Source organism: Panthera leo, chromosome D2 (genome assembly GCF_018350215.1).
Source record: "Panthera leo isolate Ple1 chromosome D2, P.leo_Ple1_pat1.1, whole genome shotgun sequence".
NCBI lineage: Eukaryota > Metazoa > Chordata > Mammalia > Carnivora > Felidae > Panthera > Panthera leo.
In genome coordinates this window covers 14,739,685-14,759,690 of record NC_056689.1, presented here as the reverse complement: position 1 = coordinate 14,759,690, position 20,006 = coordinate 14,739,685, and the positions used below count along the sequence as shown (strand labels likewise).

Sequence of the window (20,006 nt, the reverse complement as noted above, 5' to 3'; positions counted from 1 at the left end):
TCTTCTCCTTGTCACCCCGCACTTTTTCCATTACCTTTTGAGCCAGTCTTCCACAGGGCAAGGTGCCCAACTCTTTCGGGGGGAAAGAAATCCTGAGTTGCCTGCACAGCATACTGGGTTGGGGGGACGGAGGGAAGCCAACAGCATGAATTGTGAAAGCTTGTTGTAAAAGTATATCACTGGGAAGCCTTTCCAGTGTAATCACTTTTAAACCTCGTGGTAGTCATGGCTGCAGGATAATCATGTCCAACCCGAAGGCAAACCCGAGGGAAGTGGCAGGGGTGGGGGGGACACTGCTTCAGTTTCTACATCAGGAAGCCTTGTCTAAAATATTGGGGCTTTAGGAAAAACTAGACCCTGCTGTTCCTTTGCCTTCTTCAGCTTCACTGTGTTGTCCTGCTGACAGAAATCCCTAAGAAATGGTCAGGAACGAGTGAGAGGGGACAATAAAAATAAATAATAAAAAACACCAACAAGAGTATATATAATGTGTGATTCTTCAGCTGTGCCACTTTCAAGAACGATCAGACTTTGAGTCAGTGTTAACTCTTCCTACCAATGTCCCAGCGGTGGAAGGGTGGGGCCGTGGGTGACAGGCAGGTGGGAGCCTGGGCGCGTGCAGGTGTGCTGGCCCCCGGTACAAGGGCTGGGGGGGGGGAGCATGATAAGCAGCAGCTGGCATGGGGACGCCAGGGCACGACCATGGCAATGCCCCCGCTGGGCAGGTGCTAATGTCTGCGAGCATTATGTGGCTTGCATTCGCAGTGAGGATCGGATAAGCCCTCTTTTGCTCTTCTCATGGAATTGGGACCGGACAGATCAGAGATGACCTGGAGATTTCATTTAGGTTAGACCAAAGGCCGAAAGAAATCTTGGGAGTAACCCCAAGACAAAGGCAACAAATTAGAATTAGAAAACAGAAGTCTGAGGTGAATGGAGGATCCAGGATGTGTTCTCCTCCCGCCCCCCATAGCCTGGGGCCACTGGATCACCTGGGCAGGGCGGGAGAGTTTCTGGAAGCCCAGGGTTGGGTTAGCCCAAGCCCTGCGGTCATTGTCTTAGGTCTATCTCAGAGTATTCTTCTCTTTGGAAGTATCCACGGATTTCTCCAGCTTTTATTTCCCATGTAATCCGCCGTCACCCCTTTCTATTTTCCCTTCGTCCTCCTCACCACAGCTCCGAGGGCCAGATTGAAAAGATCTGGTAAATGCAGTGTTCAGATCTGCCTCCCTCACATGCTCACAGTTAGAACTAATTGCATAGTCTCTTTTCTGTAAAAGAGGGACTTGCGTGCTTATCTCCAAGGGCTGGTATGAAGATTAAAGGAGATGGTGTTTATAAATCGCCCAGCATGGTGCCTGGGGCTCACACACCAAGCACTTCTCATTACTTTTCTCTCTGGAACACTCTGCCCAGGTCTGCAAGGGCAACCCAGAATTAACAAGTAACAAACCTGGGGAGAATTTAAAGGTTCTAGGAGTTCAGTGCACAGAAGTTAGTTTCTTCATGGACCATGTTCTCTGACTTTTTCCCAAAATGCTCTCTGGCACGTCTCTCTGTTCCTCTATCCATACCACTGCATCTTCCTGGTTTGGTTACTAGAATAGGCCCCTCAGGCTTGGCACTGCTCTGGGCATGCCTTTCCAGAACTAGGCTCCTGCTTTGCTGTCCTTATTATTTCTTTTCAATTTGATGCTTTGATCTCTTGGGGCCTTGCTGATCCAGAAGGAACCACCCTTCGCAGGGTTAACCAATTTTAGATAATAAAGGGCTTCTCTGTGAGCACACCTTTCATATACAGCCCAACCAGTCGAGAGCCCACACCCCTAAGCACCTCCTTTCTGGGGCTCTCACCCTCCAAGCTACTGTCCTGCTGCCCTAGTGACCCCGGGGCCAGATGCTAGACAACTAGGGCCAGCCTCTGTGCCCCCACATCCACTGACATTATTCGGACCAGCCAATCCTAAGCCTGCTTACCCTGCCTTTCCCCTTTCCTGGGGAAAACCCAAGAAATGTGACTGTTTGGGATTCTGGGAAAGCTGTACTAAAAAGGTGACATAATTTGGTTATAATCTCATGGTGGGTGGTGGGTCATGTGACCTAACAAAGCCCTTCAAAGGCACTGCTCAACAGATGGGACAATTGAACAAGCTGGAGTTTGGGAAGGTAGAGATTATCACCTGATTTTTTTTTCCACAGGGAGCAGGTGTAATTATGATGATAAGCAAAAATGCCCTTGGCCGATTGTTCCCTGTGCCTCTACTAGGGTAACTTACAGCATCTTCCTGCAAGGGTTCCCGCATTATAACCAAACAATGTGACTGGCCTTGTTAGCACCTTGACAAAGTTAGGCTCACGAGGGAAGACGGTGGATCAGAAGCCGGGCTGTCCACCAGGTGCTTACCTGCTCATCAGCAGTGGCCGGAAAGAGGATGGGTCGTTTGAAAATGTTATGGAGCATGCTCACTTCTGTCTCCTAACTGCAGTTTTATGAAGCCAGGCTTGTGAGAATTATGCAGAGGGCAGTGTGAGAGAAGACATGACAGGGGCACAGGCCTTTAAAAATGAGGGAGAAACAGTTCTAGAAATAGGAAAAAAGAAACACATCAAAGAATCATTGTAATTTGAAATCGAGAGCTTAAAAGGTTATGTAAGAAATCGCAAAACTAAATAGTCAAACAGTGCTCGGGGAGAATGTATAGCAGTGAAACAGTAAGGATCAAGGAGAGTCGGGTATTAGGATTATTAGTTTGGAGGGGGTAAAATGTTTTAGAGTCCCAGGAAACTGGTGATGCTTCAGAAAGAATGCATCCATAACAGGAATTCCTAAGTTGGCCAAACTACTTAAAGTTTAAAATGAGAAAATTTAATGGGGTGCCTGGGTGGCTCAGTCGGTTCAGCATCCGACTTTGGCTCAGGTCATGATCTCACGGTTCGTGAGTTCAAGTCCCGCATTGGGCTCTGTGCTGATGGCTCAGAGCCTGGAACTGCTTCAGATTCTGTGTTTCCCTCTCTTTGCTCCTCCCCCGCTTGTGCTCTGTCTTTCTCTCTCTCAAAAATGGATAAACATCAAAGAAACTAAAATACAATGAGAAAATTAACTATTTTGCAGTTGGGTAATAACAGGTAGAAAACTATGAAAAACTGCGTATTCAATCAGAATCATCAAAAACCAAACGGAGTTGTTTATATGTGAACAGATTATATGTTGACTCTAGAATGCCAAGAGGGAAAAAATGGCAGTATCATCAGCCAAGTAAACAAAAAGCCAGACACATATAAAAGTGAGCCCAGGTGGAAGGGCCCGAGGGAAGCCAGTTCTCACCTGGAAGTCCCAGTCCCTGCATACTCGTGCCAGAAAAGGAGTTAGGTTATGCCAGCACCACCTAGGAACCGGGTGTGTCAACCCCCAGGAATGGCCTCTGCTGGGAGCTGGTAGATTCTTCGTGCAGTGGAGAATTTATTCTTAGGTTTCTGCTAATAAGCTTTCTTCTGAGCTGGAAACGTGAGTAGCGCACAAGGCGAGAAGGGAATGTTGGTGATCACAAGATCACAACTCACCACTGTGTGCTGCTCTTACCAAGGACCGGAGTACCCCAACGAAGCTGCTTTTGACCTGGAGCTTTGGCCGAGGAGACTTCGCCTTCACTGTCATTTTTTTTTTGAAACTTTCACAACGAAAATGTACTTGTGCATTGAGTAAGTGATCATTTTTACTTAAACTATTACCTGATATGTATATTATAAATACTCTCTATATATTATACATTCTTGGGACTATAACCAATCCTCTGGGCCACTGGACAGCCTGTCTTATTTAACCGGTGTCTCTGCAGGTATATGTTTGTTTACAGACAGGGATTCCACACAGGTTATCGACATGTAAGCTTAACACTGGAATGGGAAGATAAGAATTTTAGTGAACCTTTTTCTGTGCTTCTATCCCTGATATTAGTTATTGCTAATATCTGGGATATTAACACTCTGCTTTCCAAGGTCGCCCCTAACTTGTTCTGATTTCGTGTTTTGCTCTCATTTTCTCAGTCCTCTTCTCCATTTCTCCACTGATGACCCTGCTATTTACCCAGGTGGTCCACTGGAATTCGAGAACATGGGGCTCACCTGGCTTGTGCTCACACTCCATGGCCCTTACAGGTTTTGCGCCGACCTGCCCCTGATACCGGCAGCGTTGCCCAGGCTCCGCGTTCCCCCGCCACCTCGCTGTGCTGTCCTTTGTCCCTGCTGATCACCGTTTCCCTTCCTCCTGCCCTATCCTGAGGCTCACTATCTCATAGGCAGCCCCATGGAGGCACAGGCCAGACATGGCGCCCTTTTGCAGTGATGGCCAACACTGCCTCTTGGTCACCACAAGCTCCTGAGAAATAACGTTAGGACTTGAGTTGACTTTCGAGGCATCATTGACCTTTGTATCAAAATGGATGATACAAATGGAAAGATTGTGGGCTCTACTTATTATTTTTTTTTTGACTTCGAATAAGTTGTCTAAGCTCTCAGAAACTCAAGGGTTCTCGTCTGTAAAGTGTGTATAATAACTCTTGGATTTGAATCTTGTCATGCAATTTGCAATTCTGCATACACTCAGACACACACATGGCAAGTGGCCCTGTTGGAGATTTTGAGCTCACCTACATCCTTTCTAGCACCTCAGTCTCCGCAGGCTGATGGATGTGTGGCAGGGGCCCCTTTGCCCTCGTTACCATTTCTGACTGCTCTTGCACGGTGCTGCCATTTTGGGTTGAAACTCGCATTGCAAAACGTGCAGGGTGCTCCCACCTATGACATTCAGGCCATTTGCTAGGATCCTGTAGTTTTTAAATGCAGTGTGTTGATACAGCCCATCTCTCAGAACGGTCACTCCAAGGTAAAGGATCAGAGCAGTGTCCTAACTGGGAACACCGCTGCCTCTCTCTCTTGGGACGTTAGCAAGAAACCATCTGTGATTGAGTAGAATCAACAAGAAGCATCCGAAAGGTACTAAAAGAACGGGCTACTAAACATAAACAAGAAAACCATGGCCATTTGCACCGCCAGTGACTTCTCACTTCTCTTCCCTCTTACCATCCGTGCCTCCTTCATCGCATGAAGTGAATGTAGCCCACTGTCAGGTTTTGCCCATATTTCTCTTCAAGTCTGTTTAGATTCCCCTGGAGTCTTCTCTCCCTTGTAAGCAACTTCGGTTATAAGCAAAGTAACAGAAGCTGTGCATTCCCTGCCCTGTAGCTACATGGATGGAAGGGATGAACAGAGATTATCCCCGTGCGAATCTTTGGAAAACATTGCTGCAAAGCAATGAACTATGAAGACCTATCGGGTGCAAGGTATCTAGAAGTCAACCACTTACTGACACTGTGGAGCAAAAATTTACTTCAAGCAAAGTCAACGTGACCAGAAGCCTGTTTGTTGCCACGTAGTGAATTTCTGGCCCTCCCAAATTTGAAGTCACTTACAACCCCAGTGTTAATTGCTCTCGGTGGACTGGATGGCACTGTGGTTGGGGAACCCGGAGAGCTCCATAGTAGAAAAGGACCTGATTTCCCCATCAGGGGCTCAGGGTCTACTGGGAAAGAGATTAACCAATAAGCGAAAGCCAGGACTGCAGATGAATACTTGTTTTAGAGGAGAGGAAACAGTGTAATTTATTTCAGTATCTCTACTGGGGTGGATTTCAGAAGTTGAGTTTCTTCTTTTGTAGATCTTTTTTAAGCAGGTGTCAAACTAACTTGATGGAAAATGTAAGTGTTGTACGACATCATACTAAAGAATGTGGGTAAATGACAATATTTATTCTCTGTGCAGGGTCACAAGAGGTAGCCGTAAGCCGTACCTCTCCCAAACACATCTGATAGGTGGGAGGAAGTTGCCTCACGGTGACTTGCTGTAATGAACTGAACAGGAGCCCACAAAGGTTCTCTGTCTTGTACTCCATTCGGGAGGACTTAAATACCAGAAAAACCAGAAGGCCCAGATCCAGCATGGCATAGCCCCAGATTGGATGTTAGCTAGCATAGCGTGACGGTTGTCATGTAAGAGTGGCCAAACGGGAAGCCATATTTACTAGGACACTATCATATGTAGGACTCTCCCCCCTCCATTATACATACACTCCCACGATGCCCAAAAGTACGTGAATAGCCTTCGAAAATTTAAAGAACACCAAATATGTGAGGTTTATTAAAATTTTGCTACATTCTTCATAGTTTATAATGGATTTGAATATAATTATGAGATTTTTAAATACGAACTTTGCTTCATGATTTATCTGGGGGGTTCAGTTGACTGAACTTGAGTAAACTATTCACCACTTCATTAAAATTCAGTAGCACTGAAGGTTGGTTTCCATGTGATGCATTAAGCTGGCTATTGCCAAAGAATTGCCGTGCAGTGGATTCCCCAGTATGGCCTGTACCGAAAGCGTAGAGAATACCAACGAAGTGCAAATTTAACAGTTCGTCTTCCATTAACAAAAAATTATTTATGAAAACACCGGAGAAGAAACGGGCTTTCAGTAAGCAATCTACATGCTGCTGATTTTATTTTATTTTATTTTTTTTTTAACCTTTTTTTTTTTTTTTAATTTATTTTTGGGACAGAGAGAGACAGAGCATGAACGGGGGAGGGGCAGAGAGAGAGGGAGACACAGAATCGGAAACAGGCTCCAGGCTCCGAGCCATCAGCCCAGAGCCTGACACGGGGCTCGAACTCACGGACCGCGAGATCGTGACCTGGCTGAAGTCGGACGCTTAACCGACTGCACCACCCAGGCGCCCCATACATGCTGCTGATTTTAAATCTCTTAGCGGAAACCGATTGCTGGCATAAACACGCATTTACTGCGGAGAGAGATGTAGAGTCTCGCAATGATGATCTCCGTTGCTCGGGGATAATGTTTTAGGGAATGGAGATTCAGTTAACGTTCTAATGAAAAGAGCTGTTGTCATTTGGAAGTGAAAATCACACCCTAACATATTTTAAAACTAGACATTTGTTTACTTTTGTTCCCTACTAGCAGCGAAATCAGGTACTGTGTTAGAGCAGACGGCACAGGAGAGGTGGGCTGCAGGAAACTGATGTGTTCTACTATCTGCAGAACAGATACTTTTTGAAAACACTACCACGACCCATAATACAGTCATGGACTTAAGGGCTTTGGGCGAGTCCCGCTGATGTGCGCCGCCTTCCATCTCCTCCACAAAATCCCTGCCACGGTGGACGCCCTCCCTGGCGTCTCTGTCGGGCTCCGCGGTCTCCTAGCACTTGCACAGGCCCAGAACCAAGTCTGCCATCACTTTCCAGGGGCTTTGTTACGGTTGAGTAAGATGGCCTTTCCAAGAGATCTCTGAGCACGGGAACACCCCTCCCGATGCCTCGCTTCTCTCGTGGCGGTTACTGGCCCCGGTCTCCCGTCGTGTGGCAGCTTTGCTCAGTCCTCAGAGTAAACAGTCACTTCCTCCTGCTTCCTTCTGTGGCGTGAACATCATTTGGCACGCTGGCCCCATCTTTCCTGCTCTTCCCCGGCTGCCTCCACCTGTCCCCTTCCCTCTCTGGCGCGCCCCGACCCAGCACGCCACGCCGGGAGCAGTCGGGTGTGCAAAGGCCACATGGCTCTGGGCCCTGAGGCTCAGAACGACTGTTCCTAACGCTTTTGAGAATCTAAGATTCCAGAATGTCGTCACAGAAAAATGGACAGGTGGGTGGACCCACTGCAAACAATTTCAGCAGGTTTCTGGGACTCCCTGGAGTGCCTTCTGGGCCAGCAGATAACCTCCTGACGGTTGTGTTGACATCGTGCGGGGGCAGAACCGGAAAGCTTCCATCACCCATACCTGGGCCCTACCCCAGCAGGTGCCACAGAGCAGGAAATCGCGGCATCTAGAGCCGAAGGGTTTTCAGAGTTGTTTCTTTTTAAGGGGGAATACGTTTTAGAAATCAGGGTTTGAAAGAACTTTTCGGTCATGACCACACATATGAGGTTTCTTCAGAACCCAGCTCCACAAGAAACTGCGTTTAAAAAAAGTTTTTTTTTAATGTTTGTTTATTTTTGAGACAGAGAGAGACAGAGCATGAGCAGGGGAGGGGCAGAGAGAGCAAGGGAGACACAGAATCCGAAGCAGGTTCCAGGCTCGGAGCTGTCAGCCCAGAGCCCGATGCAGGGCTCGAACTCACGAACTGTGAGATCATGACCTGAGCCAAAGTCAGACGCTCAACCGACTGAGCCACCCAGGAGCCCCCAAAACTGCGTTTTGTTGGCTTTTTCCCGAACTGACTTGTTGGGGCCTGTTAGGCCTTTCAGGATGAAGTGCTTCTGAAATTTTAAAAACAGGACACAGAGGGGCACCAGAGTGGCTCAGTCAGTTGAGTGTCGGACTTTGGCTGAGGTCACGATCTCGCCGTTCACGGTTTCGAGCCCCATGTCAGGCTCTGTGCTGACAGCTCAGAGCCTGGAGCCTGCTTCGGATTTCTGTGGCTCCCTCGCTCTCTGCCCTTCCCCTTCTCACACTTTGTCTCTCTGTCTCAAAAATAAGTAAACATTTAAAAAAATTTTTTTAAAAACAAACAAAAAAAATAGTACACAGAGCCTCAGCCCCCTGGATTCTCTCTTGCCAGCATTTGTTGGACGAAGAGTCTTTTGAATGGCTTAATTTGGGCATGATTCAAACCTAGTGGAAAGCCAAACAGACCTCTGTTTTGACCATTGGCCCTAATGTGTTTTTTTTCTTTAATGTTTGTTTAAGGGAACTTATGGCATCTTGGAACCTTCAGAAATAACAAAGAGGGAGTAAAGGCTAAAAAAGGTTACAGTTGGGGGCGTGGGTGGCTCAGTCGGTTAAGCATCCGACTCTTGGTTTTGGCTCAGGTCGTGATCTCACGGATTGTGGGTTCGAGCCCCGCATCAGGCTCTGCGCTGAGGGTATGGAGCCCGCTTGGGATTCTGTCTCTCTCTCTCTCTCTCTCTGCTCCTCCCCACCTTGCTCTCTATCTCTCTCTCTCTCTCTCTCTCAAAAATAAATAAACGTTAAAAATTTTTTTTTAAAAGGTTACAGTTTCTGAATATGCCATTTAGCCAGATAATGGAGCAAACTATTTTAAAAGAAACGTTCCATCCCGTGGCTTGGTGTGCTTAAATCTTAATTTTTTCTTCTTTTGTGATGTCTTTATCTTCATGGAGTCTTCTTTGCCTGCCCATAGTTCAGCCGTCCCTGTCAGAACTCTAGTTCTGTGAGCAGTCTGTTTTGGATGCAAGTGTAGACTGGTATCTGGATACTAATGAAGATCCTGGGAGGCAGGGGCGGAGGGGCATATCTCGTGTGTCTTCCCTGCTGGTCTAGGACAACGGGCATCAGCCCCTTCTCACACAGAACCCCTGTCTATTCCAGCCTGACAGCAAATTCAAAACCAGACTCGGATGTGTTGGAAAGAGCTCGTCAGGTTTTATCAAGGGCAATAGCATCCTCTGTTGAATTTTACTGCAGTAAAAATTCTGATGGAGCCTTTAAAGTATCAGACCCTTTGGGGCGCCTGGGCGGCTCAGTCGGTTAAGCGTCCAACTTCAGCTCAGGTCATGATCTCATGGTTCGTGGTTCAAGCCCCGCGTCGGGCTCTGTGCTGATGGCTCAGAGCCTGGAGCCTGCTTCAGGTTCTGTGTCTCCCTCTCTCTGCCCCTCCTCTGCTTGTGTTCTCTCTCTCTCTGTCTCTCTCTCTCAAAAATAAATAAACGTTAAAAAAAAAAGTATCAGACCCGAAGACTGATTCTTTGCCTAGGTTTGAGGGGGCAGGGGTGGGTGGCAGGCACTTGCCATTTACAGATGTGTTTTCCGGCCCCCTCTTCCTTGCAGGTTATGGCCACACTGTGCCCTTGTCAGATGGAGGTAAGGCCTTCTGCATCATCTACTCGGTCATCGGCATCCCGTTCACCCTCCTGTTCCTGACGGCAGTGGTCCAGCGTGTCACCATCCATGTCACCCGCAGGCCTGTCCTCTACTTCCATGTCCGCTGGGGCTTCTCCAAGCAGGTGGTGGCCATCGTCCACGCCGTTCTCCTCGGGTTTGTCACCGTGTCGTGCTTCTTCTTCATCCCGGCGGCCGTGTTCTCCATCCTGGAGGATGACTGGAACTTTCTGGAGTCGTTTTATTTTTGTTTTATTTCCCTGAGCACCATCGGCCTAGGGGATTACGTTCCTGGAGAAGGCTACAATCAAAAATTCAGAGAGCTCTATAAGATTGGGATCACGTGTGAGTAGCCAGGCTCCCAGACTCTACTTTCTTGGCCTCTTTTGCTATTCCCACACCCCTCCTCACCTACCAATGAGGAGTCATTCATAAAAGCCCTGATCTCTTTTTCACTGAGAAATCTGCAAACTCTTTATGCAAAAATCTTACTGCTGAGACTTACTTTTTCCCAGGTACTTAAAACTGCTGATCAGTTTCTTACTAATAACATGACTGATCAATTTCTTACTAATAACATTATAAATTACAGCGTAAAAATGCACCACACAAAATATACTGGATTACCAACTTTTTTTTTTTAATTTTTTTTTTTTAACGTTTATTTATTTTTGAGACAGAGAGAGACAGAGCATGAACAGGGGAGGGGCAGAGAGAGAGGAAGACACAGAATCCGAAACAGGCTCCAGGCTCTGAGCTGTCAGCCCAGAGCCCGACGCGGGGCTTGAACTCACGGACCGCGAGATCATGACCTGAGCCGAAGTCAGATGCTTAACCGACCAAGCCACCCAGGCGCCCCTGGATTACCAACTTTTAATTAAAAAAAGAAAAGTTGCTATTTTTATCAAATATTTTAAGTTCCAGAAAACTAGGGCTACAATGTAGCCCATTAGTAATCGATCGTGTTCTTCAATTTACCAGGAAAATCTTAAATTCGGATGGCCAGTGGTTTACAATTTTTAAACGGTTTTTTAAAATTCGGTATGATATGGAAGGGCACCTGAGTGGCTCAGTCAGTTAAGCGTCTGACCAGCTCAAGTCATGATCTCACGGTTCGTGAGTTCGAGCCCTGCGTCAGGCTGTCTGTTGTCGGCACAGAGCAGGCTTCGGATCCTCTGTCCCCCTCTGTCTCTACTCTCCCTCTGCACATTCTCTTCCTCTCTCTTTCTCCCAAGATAAATGAGTAAGAACTTAAAACAAAATTCAGTATGATATGAAGAACTTAGAAATTCTTAATTTTCGTGTGCTCCTTTCCTAGCTTTTGCATCTTGATGTATAACAGTTTGCATTTCTGCTGTCTCAAGATTTTTTCAAGACTTGACTCATGTCGTGTCTCCTAGGAAATCGTAATAGATGCTCTGTCCTGGCCCTGTCTTGTAGTCTTAACCTGACAACATGCTTCGCTGGATTATGTATGTTTTCACATCTCCATTAAACCACGGGCTCCCTCAGGACAGAGACTTCCCTCACAAACCCGAATGCTTTGAACAATGCCTGGCTACTATACGAGTTCCATAAATATTCACCAAGTGGTTACAAGGATGATTTCATATTTCCTCCAGTTACCGTAATTATTTTCAGTGCCCACATAATGTTCCATCCCTGGCTATACCATAATCTAACCGTGCCATGGGGGCATTATAAATAACACTACAGTAAATATTTCTGTACGTTTACACTTTTTCTGCTTTGCTGTCTTTCCCAGAAGTGGGATTGACGGCCCAAAGTGAATGTGCCTGTCCTGTGACTCACAGAACACAGTGACCCGGTGCTTTCCGAATGGCATTATGAGCTCAGACCGTCCCCAGAATTATGTGGGCGTAACGGTTTCCACTCTCACAGGGTGGTATAGACCCGTAGCATTAGGGAGGCTCTTGCTGCACGTGGTACCTCTGGTAAACATTATCTCAACTTTTTTTTTTTTTTCACCCATCAGGTAAAATATTACCTCCTTGTTTTAATTTAGTTTGTTTATGACTCCGAGAAGTTGAGTGTTTCTGAGATTGCGTTTGCTAGCTCTACTTTTCCCCTGGGTTTATAGTCTTCTCGTAAATTCTGCCCAGCTGTCGCACGCCTCAGTTTTTCACGTGACGCTAAATCCTTTCGGATCATCTTCACACTCGTAACAATATGAACCGGGTTTTCTGGAGCCGTCTACATAGCATATGTGCTGACCGGAGCAAAAGAATATTCCAGAGGCATGTTGGGTTGTGGATAGGGCAGAATCCCACAGTTTTTACCTGAAAACCCATGGATATTTTTGCCAGTGCTTGAGCAAGGCTTCACTAAACACTAGATAAAGGAAAAGGAGGGGAATTGTCAATGAGTTCAGCAATGTCATTGCTATTTCTAAAATATACATGCTGTCATCAAAACTTAATAGCCAAATTCTAAAGATGCTAAAACCACATCTCCGTGCATTCTTGAGATAGTCTGCCTCCTCGTTCCCACTATGCCGCTCCTTCTAGCCCGCTCGTTTGTTTTCTGACAGTCCTCGAGCATTACCACTAGGCCATGAAATTGGAATTTTTGTTATTTTTAGTTTTCATTTCCACTTTCCTGTTCCTTTCCATGATGGATTTTTTTTTTTTTTTCTGGAAACCGATTTTAAACGTGTAGGAACTGAGTTAAGAGCACCATTTTCCCCTCACCGAATTCAAAGAACACCACTCAACCTGAATCAGCGGGTTATCTTTTATTTCGGAGTAAGAAGCTGGTAGAGTCAACCGGTGAGTGTGGTCCGTGTGGCCCCAAAATAACTGTCCCACAATGGACAGCTTAGTGGGCAGCTGGATCCTGGTCAGGTGCAAATCGCCACACGCCAAGACCTGTTCCCCGTCTGCATCCATTCCTGGAAGGATTTTCAGTTAGCTTACTTCTCTCGCGACACTTCTTATTCGGTAGTGGAAATACTGACACGAGTATTGAGTGCTTAAGAAAGTGTCAGCCTCTGTTCTGAGCTCTCATGACCATCAAAAAGTCTTCTGACGTGTGTCACTGGCTTTTTGAGAGCCGCTGATTATGAGGCCGAGGTGGAGAGCCCTCCCCCGGCACGTTACCCTTGTGTGGCGGGCATTGCAGGATGCCACTTCCCTTTAACGATGCCAGGTCAACCCCATCTTTTTGTTTCCTCAAAAATTACACCCTGGGATCCTGAGCATCCCACGTTTGCACAAGGGTAAGTCATTCTTCATTTTCCTGTGGGTAACCCGTCTTGGAGCCACGGACCTCAGAACGTTCCTAGAAATTCAGAAAGCGGCAATGACTTGATTTCACCCACACGCTTTCCGTGGCGTCCCTTGATTCATCCGTGACTCGATCCCACTGAGACACTGTCTTTTTTTTTTTTTTTTTTTTTTCTCACTCAGGTTACCTTCTGCTTGGCCTCATTGCCATGCTGGTAGTTCTGGAAACCTTCTGCGAACTCCACGAGCTGAAAAAATTCAGGAAAATGTTCTACGTGAAGAAGGACAAGGACGAGGATCGAGTACACATCATCGAGCACGACCAGCTGTCCTTCTCGTCCATCGCAGACCAGGCAGCCGGCCCGAAGGAGGACCGGAAGCAGAACGAGCCTTTCGTGGGCCCTCAGTCCTCTGCCCACCCCGATGGCCCCGCAGGCAACTAAGGGCTTTGCCGTGTTGTCCGGGAGCAGCCGGGTGAGGGCAGCGAGCAAGACCCTTTGTCTTGTTTATTTGTATGAGAACGTAGATACCAAGATGGTATTTGGACAAATACCTACTGTCCAAAATATTTACAAAAAAACAAAAAACAAAAAAAAACACACAAAACCCCCCCAACATAACAGAACAAAGGAAGCTTTTACTCTGGAGGACTAATATCCGAAGAAATGGGATGTGTACCTATGATTCACATGGGACAAAATTACCTAGACTTTACTAATGGGTAAAGAATACTTGAAGAAGTGAGCTGCGGTGGAGAGAAGTGGATTTTATACTTTTAATTGGGGACTTGGGGATTTGCATTTAAATCGTTTTAGCTGATGGCTAAATAGAACATTTATATTTAAAAGCAAAAAAAGAGAGAGAGAGAGAGAGAGGCATAGAGATGTGTTTTATAAATAAGTTTATGTGTACCAGTCTGCATGTGCCCATCCAAGATCATTATTTTTGTAGAATCTAACTTAAAACTACTATTTATAATGAATAGGTTGCCATTAACTGTGTACAAACAAGTCCAAATATGTTTATATCTTGTACATAGAGGGTTTAGGTCACCAGATCTCAGCATACTTCTTAACCCAAGATTGTAGATACTTTTCCTTTTGATTTCTCTTTATACTGAAGAATCGAGAGTTGCTACAATAAAATAAGGGAAATAGTACACTTAAGAGTGAGTTACTGTCATATTCTACAATAAATGTTTCTACCCTTTGCATTGGAATGATACCAGATGTCTAAAATGTCTGTAAGCGTTTCTCCGGAGGTGGACAAACAATGAAGAATATGATTTGTAAAGGAAGTTATTTTGTTTTGAAAGTGCGTCGTGATTCGTAGTCACCTAGTGCGAAAGCCCAGATCGTGGACACAGAAGCCCCAGATGAACAGATGCTGGCAAATTAATCAGAGAGTTTTTTAAATTTACAAGCTGACATCAATAAAAATCCTAGCTGGTTGCAATCTTTATGCTCTAATGTATCAAGGAAAGCTCTCGTCTATGCAGATAATATGTAAGGACTCCTTTATAGAAACCATTACAGCAACATGTAAGTGATACACACAGAACACTTAAGAATTCCAGAAGAGAGGGGCGCCCGGGTGGCTCAGTGGGTTAAGCATCCAACTTCGGCTCAGGTCGTGATCTCACAGCTCGGGAGTTCAAGCTCCGCGTCGGGCTCTGTGCTGACAGCTCAGAGCCTGGAGCCTGTTTCAGATTCTGTGTCTCCTTTTCTCTCTTCCCCTCCCTCGCTTGTGCTCTCTCTCTCTCTCTCTCTCTCTCTCTCTCCAAAGTAAACATTAAAACACTTTTTTTGTAGCGAGAATTCTAGAAGAGAAAAAGACCCTGCATGACAACTGATGCCCAGTGACCCCCTCACCTGCATCTTCTCTCCCATGGGTACCTGCCCGGGAGGTGGTGCTCGAGATGTTGATAGAAATCTGTGCCCTGCTCATGAGACAGCTGAGCAGCGCGTCTTCACCTCGGGGACGTCACTCAGAAACATCTCCGTGACGTGCACCCTGAGCACACAGTTACCAGCCTTGCCCTGCTGGCCGCTGGCCTTACATGAGCAGGGCCTTCTTCATTGTAGGAGATCCCATCTGGCCTCAGAGCAACAAAGCTGTAAGAAGGATGTATCTCGGCTGCAGAGCTTCGGTGATGCTGTCAGTAGACCCCACCCCCCCCCCCCTTTCCAGTGTTCAGTTCCAAACATGTTCTTCTGTTTTTCTGGATCTGGGTGATGCTGGGTGATCCAGTGACTCGTTTCTGTCTGCACCCCATGCTGACCGTGTCCCCACGGTGGAGACTGCCCTTAGACGGGGTTGCTGATTGGTTAAGGAGTGGAATAGAGACTCTTTAGAAAATAGGGACATGCATCAAGGACACGATCGGGTCCGAAAAGTTCGCTGTGACCACAGTGCTTGGTATGGTGCAGGGGTGTTGAAGGATAAAAATTGCAGAAACGGTGCATTTTACACGGGGAGAGTGTCTTTATATTCAATGCGGGAAAAAATAACTCCAGTGCCACCACCGCTTGACTAATTAATCTGAGTGGCGAGTCCAAGCTACAGAGAACGAGAAAGAGCAGAACGGGAAAACTTGGAATCAGGATGCCGTCAAGTAACGAAGTGTCGAGGTCATTTTCAAAGCTTTTATGAAGCTGCAGAGAAGACACCCTTAACGCCCTTCAAATTGCTTTTGTTGTTTCTAATGTGAAGCAGGGGGTTCCAAACGCGGGGAGCAAGTTTTGTCTCCCACACCCTTTTGGATGCAAACTATAAGGCAGAGTATCTTTTCTATGCTTGTCTTTTGTCCTTGGCCAGTGGGCAGGTGCTGCCCTGTGGTCCTGAAGGCGGAGCGAGCTGTCAATCAGAGAACGGGGGCAGGACAAGCAGCATGCAGCAGGCCAGTGCGGCACCTGCCGATGCTGACCTTGGAACCCTCTAGTTGGAGGCGAGCGAGGGTGCAGCTGGAAGTGGAAGTGAATACTAGCAGAGACGATTGGGAGTGATGAGCAGAGGATAAGCCCAAGGATCCAGCTCTTGCGCAAGAGTGTTCTAAATTGAGTTCTTAAGAATCTTGGGGCGCCTGGGTGGCTCAGTCGGTTAAGCGTCTGACTCTTGGTTTTGGCTCAGGTCATGATCTCATGGTTCTGGCGTCCAAGCCCTGCATCAGTCTCTGTGCTGACAGCGTTAAGCCTGCTTGGGATTCTCTCTCTTTCTCTCTGCCCCTCTCCTGCTCTCTCTCTCAAAATAAATTAAAAAAAAAGAATCCTGTAGAAGGCCCTCGGGATAGAGAAGCGGCAGAGACCCTTGTCCTTCAAGGAGAGCACTCCTGTGTGTGAGTGTTAAGTTACGTGTGTCCAGTAGGTAGGTTGACTTCGGTGCAGCAGATACGCTCAGTGTGAGCAGAGAACAGCGTGTTGGTGGAGGAAGCGTTCTCGCCCTCCCAGAAGTCAGAGGCACCGCAAAGGCTAGGAGCAGCCTCCAAAAGGAGGTAATAAAGGAAATACACAAAACAGACGTTTGGCCCAGATGACTCCGTGTATGAGACTGTAGTCTCTGTATGCCCCCAGGAGATTTAGAGCACCATTTGTTCAGAAGTCGAAGAGGAAGATGCGTGGGTGGGAAAAGGGAATGTTTTCCAAACAAATACGATGTGACTTAAGGAAAAAACGTCTGGGCGTTATTAGATTAATAAGACACGGGGTCACTTTTCTCACCTGACAAAATCATGCCCACACTCCACAAACCAGCCTTCTGTGCCTTTTGGAAAATGGATGGGGAGATACTTACAAATCTGGAGACGTCGAAATAACTGAAAGATTCAACGCAAAACCTTTTAAACGCTTTAAAGCTATCAGTAGTACGATGTCTTCGTGAAAGCGGCGGATCTTTGCTTGGAATAAGAGTTTGTTTTCAAGTTGGCCCAACAAGCACGCCCTGCAAGGTGACCGTAAGATTATCTGTCTCCTACTCGGAATGCAGCGAGCAGGGCTTCGTGATTGTGTGGCGTATGCTACAGCCACCCCATGCCGAGGAGGGCTGTGATAAATACCGATATCCTCGAGTGAGGAAACCAGTCCTCTGGGATCGAGTTTCCGAAATGCGTACGTGGTCAACCGGATCACGCCTTGGCAAATTTAGAAACGAAACTTCCTTGTGATGCCGAGCCTGAAATCATACGGAGCTCAGCTACGTATTTGTTGCTGCCCAGTACAATTTTCAACCTGTCTCTTTAACAATTTTATTTTTTATTTATTTATTTATTTTAATTTTTTTTTAACGTTTTATTTATTTTTGAGACAGGGAGAGACAGAGCATGAACAGGGGAGGGTCAGAGAGAGGGAGACACAGAATCCAAAACAGGCTCCAGGCTCTGAGCTGTCAGCACAGAGCCCGACGCGGGGCTCGAACTCACGGACTACGAGATCATGACCTGAGCTGAAGTCGGCCACTTAACCGACTGAGCCACCCAGGCACCCCATCTTTAACAATTTTAAAGTTTTCCCCGTAGTGATGTATTCTTTTCCAAGAGTTCTACTTTATGAAAATTGGGTGCATCCGAGTGTTTTGTGTGAAGGCAAAACATAAAATTGTTTGCTGAAGACAACTTTCCAAACATTTATCTAATAGGTATTGTCAGGCCAACTCGGCTTTCTAAAATACAGTAAGAATGCAGCGTGTGGGTGGCTCAGTCAGTGAAGCTTCCGACTCTAGGTTTTGGCTCGGGTCCTGATCTCATGGTTCATGGGATCGAGTCCTGCATCGGTCTCTGTGCTAACAGCACAGGCCTGCTGGGGATTGTCTCCCCCTCTCCTTTCTACCCTTCCCTCAACTTGCTCACATGAGCTCGCTCTCTCTCTCTCTCTCTCTCAATAAATAAACATTTAAAGCAAAACACAGTAAGGAACCCAGAAGTAAAACTGTAAGTATTTTCACAGCCTGGCAGTGAGGCACATTTAATAAGCCAGCCCCTTTTCTTCCCTCATAGCTTACCCACACTTTGCACACCACTCCGACAAAGTGACTGCTCTGGGTTCGAACCCACAGAGAACACAGGAGAGCAATGCTACCCAATAGTTCTCAACGTAGGAGTTAGCGTACTCTTCGTGTCGTAATTTTTGGTGGCAAAAGAATTACAAGTCTCGGTGCAAACTGGCAGGAGTCACTGGGCCGTCCTTACCTTAGGCAGCCTTAAAGTGAACGCCGTGGCTCTGTGCCTCTAAAAGCGTCCACGGTTCCTGCACCCCCCACTTGGATCCCCTGTGCCACCTGCTTGGAGAACCACGTGTTAACAGCTAGTAAGTGCACTGAGAAGGGCTGTTGAGAGCCTAACATGAAAGGCAGACTCACACTCAGAAAGGAACTGCCTCACAGAGCCCTCCCAGGCAGGGGCAAACAGCCCCCAGGATAGCTAGCACATTTGTTTGTTCATGTTATTTCAATATTGTAATTTTCCTAACAATGTTCAACTACTGTTTGCCTATAAAATGATTAAAATTAGGTTTTTTAAAGATTTTAAGTAATCTCTACAGACAACGTGGGGCTCGAACTCACAACCCTGAGATCAAGAATCGCACACTCCGCTGACTGAGTCAGCCCGGCTTCCCTTAAGAGGTTTGCTTTTCTTTCTTTCTTTCTTTCTTTTTTTTTTAATGTTTGTTTATTTTTGAGAGAGAGAGAGAGAGAGTGTGAGCAGGAAAGGGGCAGAGAGAGAGGGAGACAGAATCCGAAGCGGGCTCCAGGCTCTGAGCCGTCAGCACAGAGCCTGACGTGGGGCTGGAACCCACGAGCCACGAGACCATGACCTGAGCTGAAGTCGGACACTTAACCAACTGAGCCATCCAGGCACCCCAAGAGGCTTGCTTCTTAAATATAACTTCCACTGTCTGAAAACTTCATTTAGGCTAAATCTCTCATTTTTCAGCATGAGATAGCAAGGTTGTGAATGTATAGCCTTGCTGTCATTTACCTGACCACTAAAAACTTCTATAAATAAATTAGATATTATTTATTATTAGTTGGAGAAATTGAGTTCTGAGGGCTTTTTTCATCCTCTTCCATTATTTATATAAATTATGATCATTATACGTTTATGGTCACACATATGCCTCAGCACTTCCTTTCCTTTTTTTTTTTTTTTTTTTTTTACTTTTTAAAAAATGTTTATTTATTTATTTTGAGAGAGAGAGAGAGTGTGTGCACAAACAGGAAGGGGCAGAAAGGAAAGCGAGAATCCCAAGCGGGCACAGAGCCAGACGCAGGGCTCGAACTCATGAACCATGAGACGATGACCTGTGCAGAAATCAAGAATCGGTTGGACCCAGCCACTTCATTTCCATTTCTAAGCTGTGGCTGGAAATCCAGAGCCCATTGGTGGTGAGATATTTAATTTCCCAGAGTCCATAGGTGCTCAAAGACATCAACATAATTTACCCGAAACTCCTGCATCACTTTGTTCTTGCTCTAAACATTATGGCTTTAAAATGCTACATTAATGTGGGAGGAGTGCCCTTTTTATGTCCTCACTTGCATGATGAAAGCCTTCCTCGGTGCCTTTGTTACCAACTTGGTATATACCAGGTGGTGATTGCAATTTAGGACAATGTGAACTTAACATCGGGACTAAGCCTGTTGCCACCCATTTGGCAGTGACCAAGCTAGATTTTAAAGGTCACTGCATAATTTATGGCACGAGCTAGCAGTTAGAACTCTCTGACAACGTAAAATAATAGACTGCCTTTTTTTTTTTTTTTTTCACGGTCTATCATTTTCTCTGTGCTGCTCCCTCTGAATCTGGGGAGGTAAGAGACCAGGCTGCCCTGGGTGCCCTTGTCTTGGGTCAGAGAGCAGCAGAGCC

General features: G+C 46.4%; 1 protein-coding gene across 1 annotated transcript in view; it reads left to right on the top strand.

The window, feature by feature from the left end:
• The window catches only part of KCNK1 (potassium two pore domain channel subfamily K member 1), a 53,282-nt gene extending 38,668 nt beyond the window's left edge, over window positions 1-14,614 (top strand). The window contains exons 2-3 of the mRNA XM_042908755.1: window positions 9,855-10,250; window positions 13,334-14,614. Of these exons, the coding sequence (XP_042764689.1) occupies window positions 9,855-10,250; window positions 13,334-13,593 (656 nt within the window). The 3' untranslated portion in view covers window positions 13,594-14,614. The remainder of the gene's footprint in view (window positions 1-9,854; window positions 10,251-13,333) is intronic.
• Window positions 14,615-20,006: the final 5,392 nt, after the last annotated feature.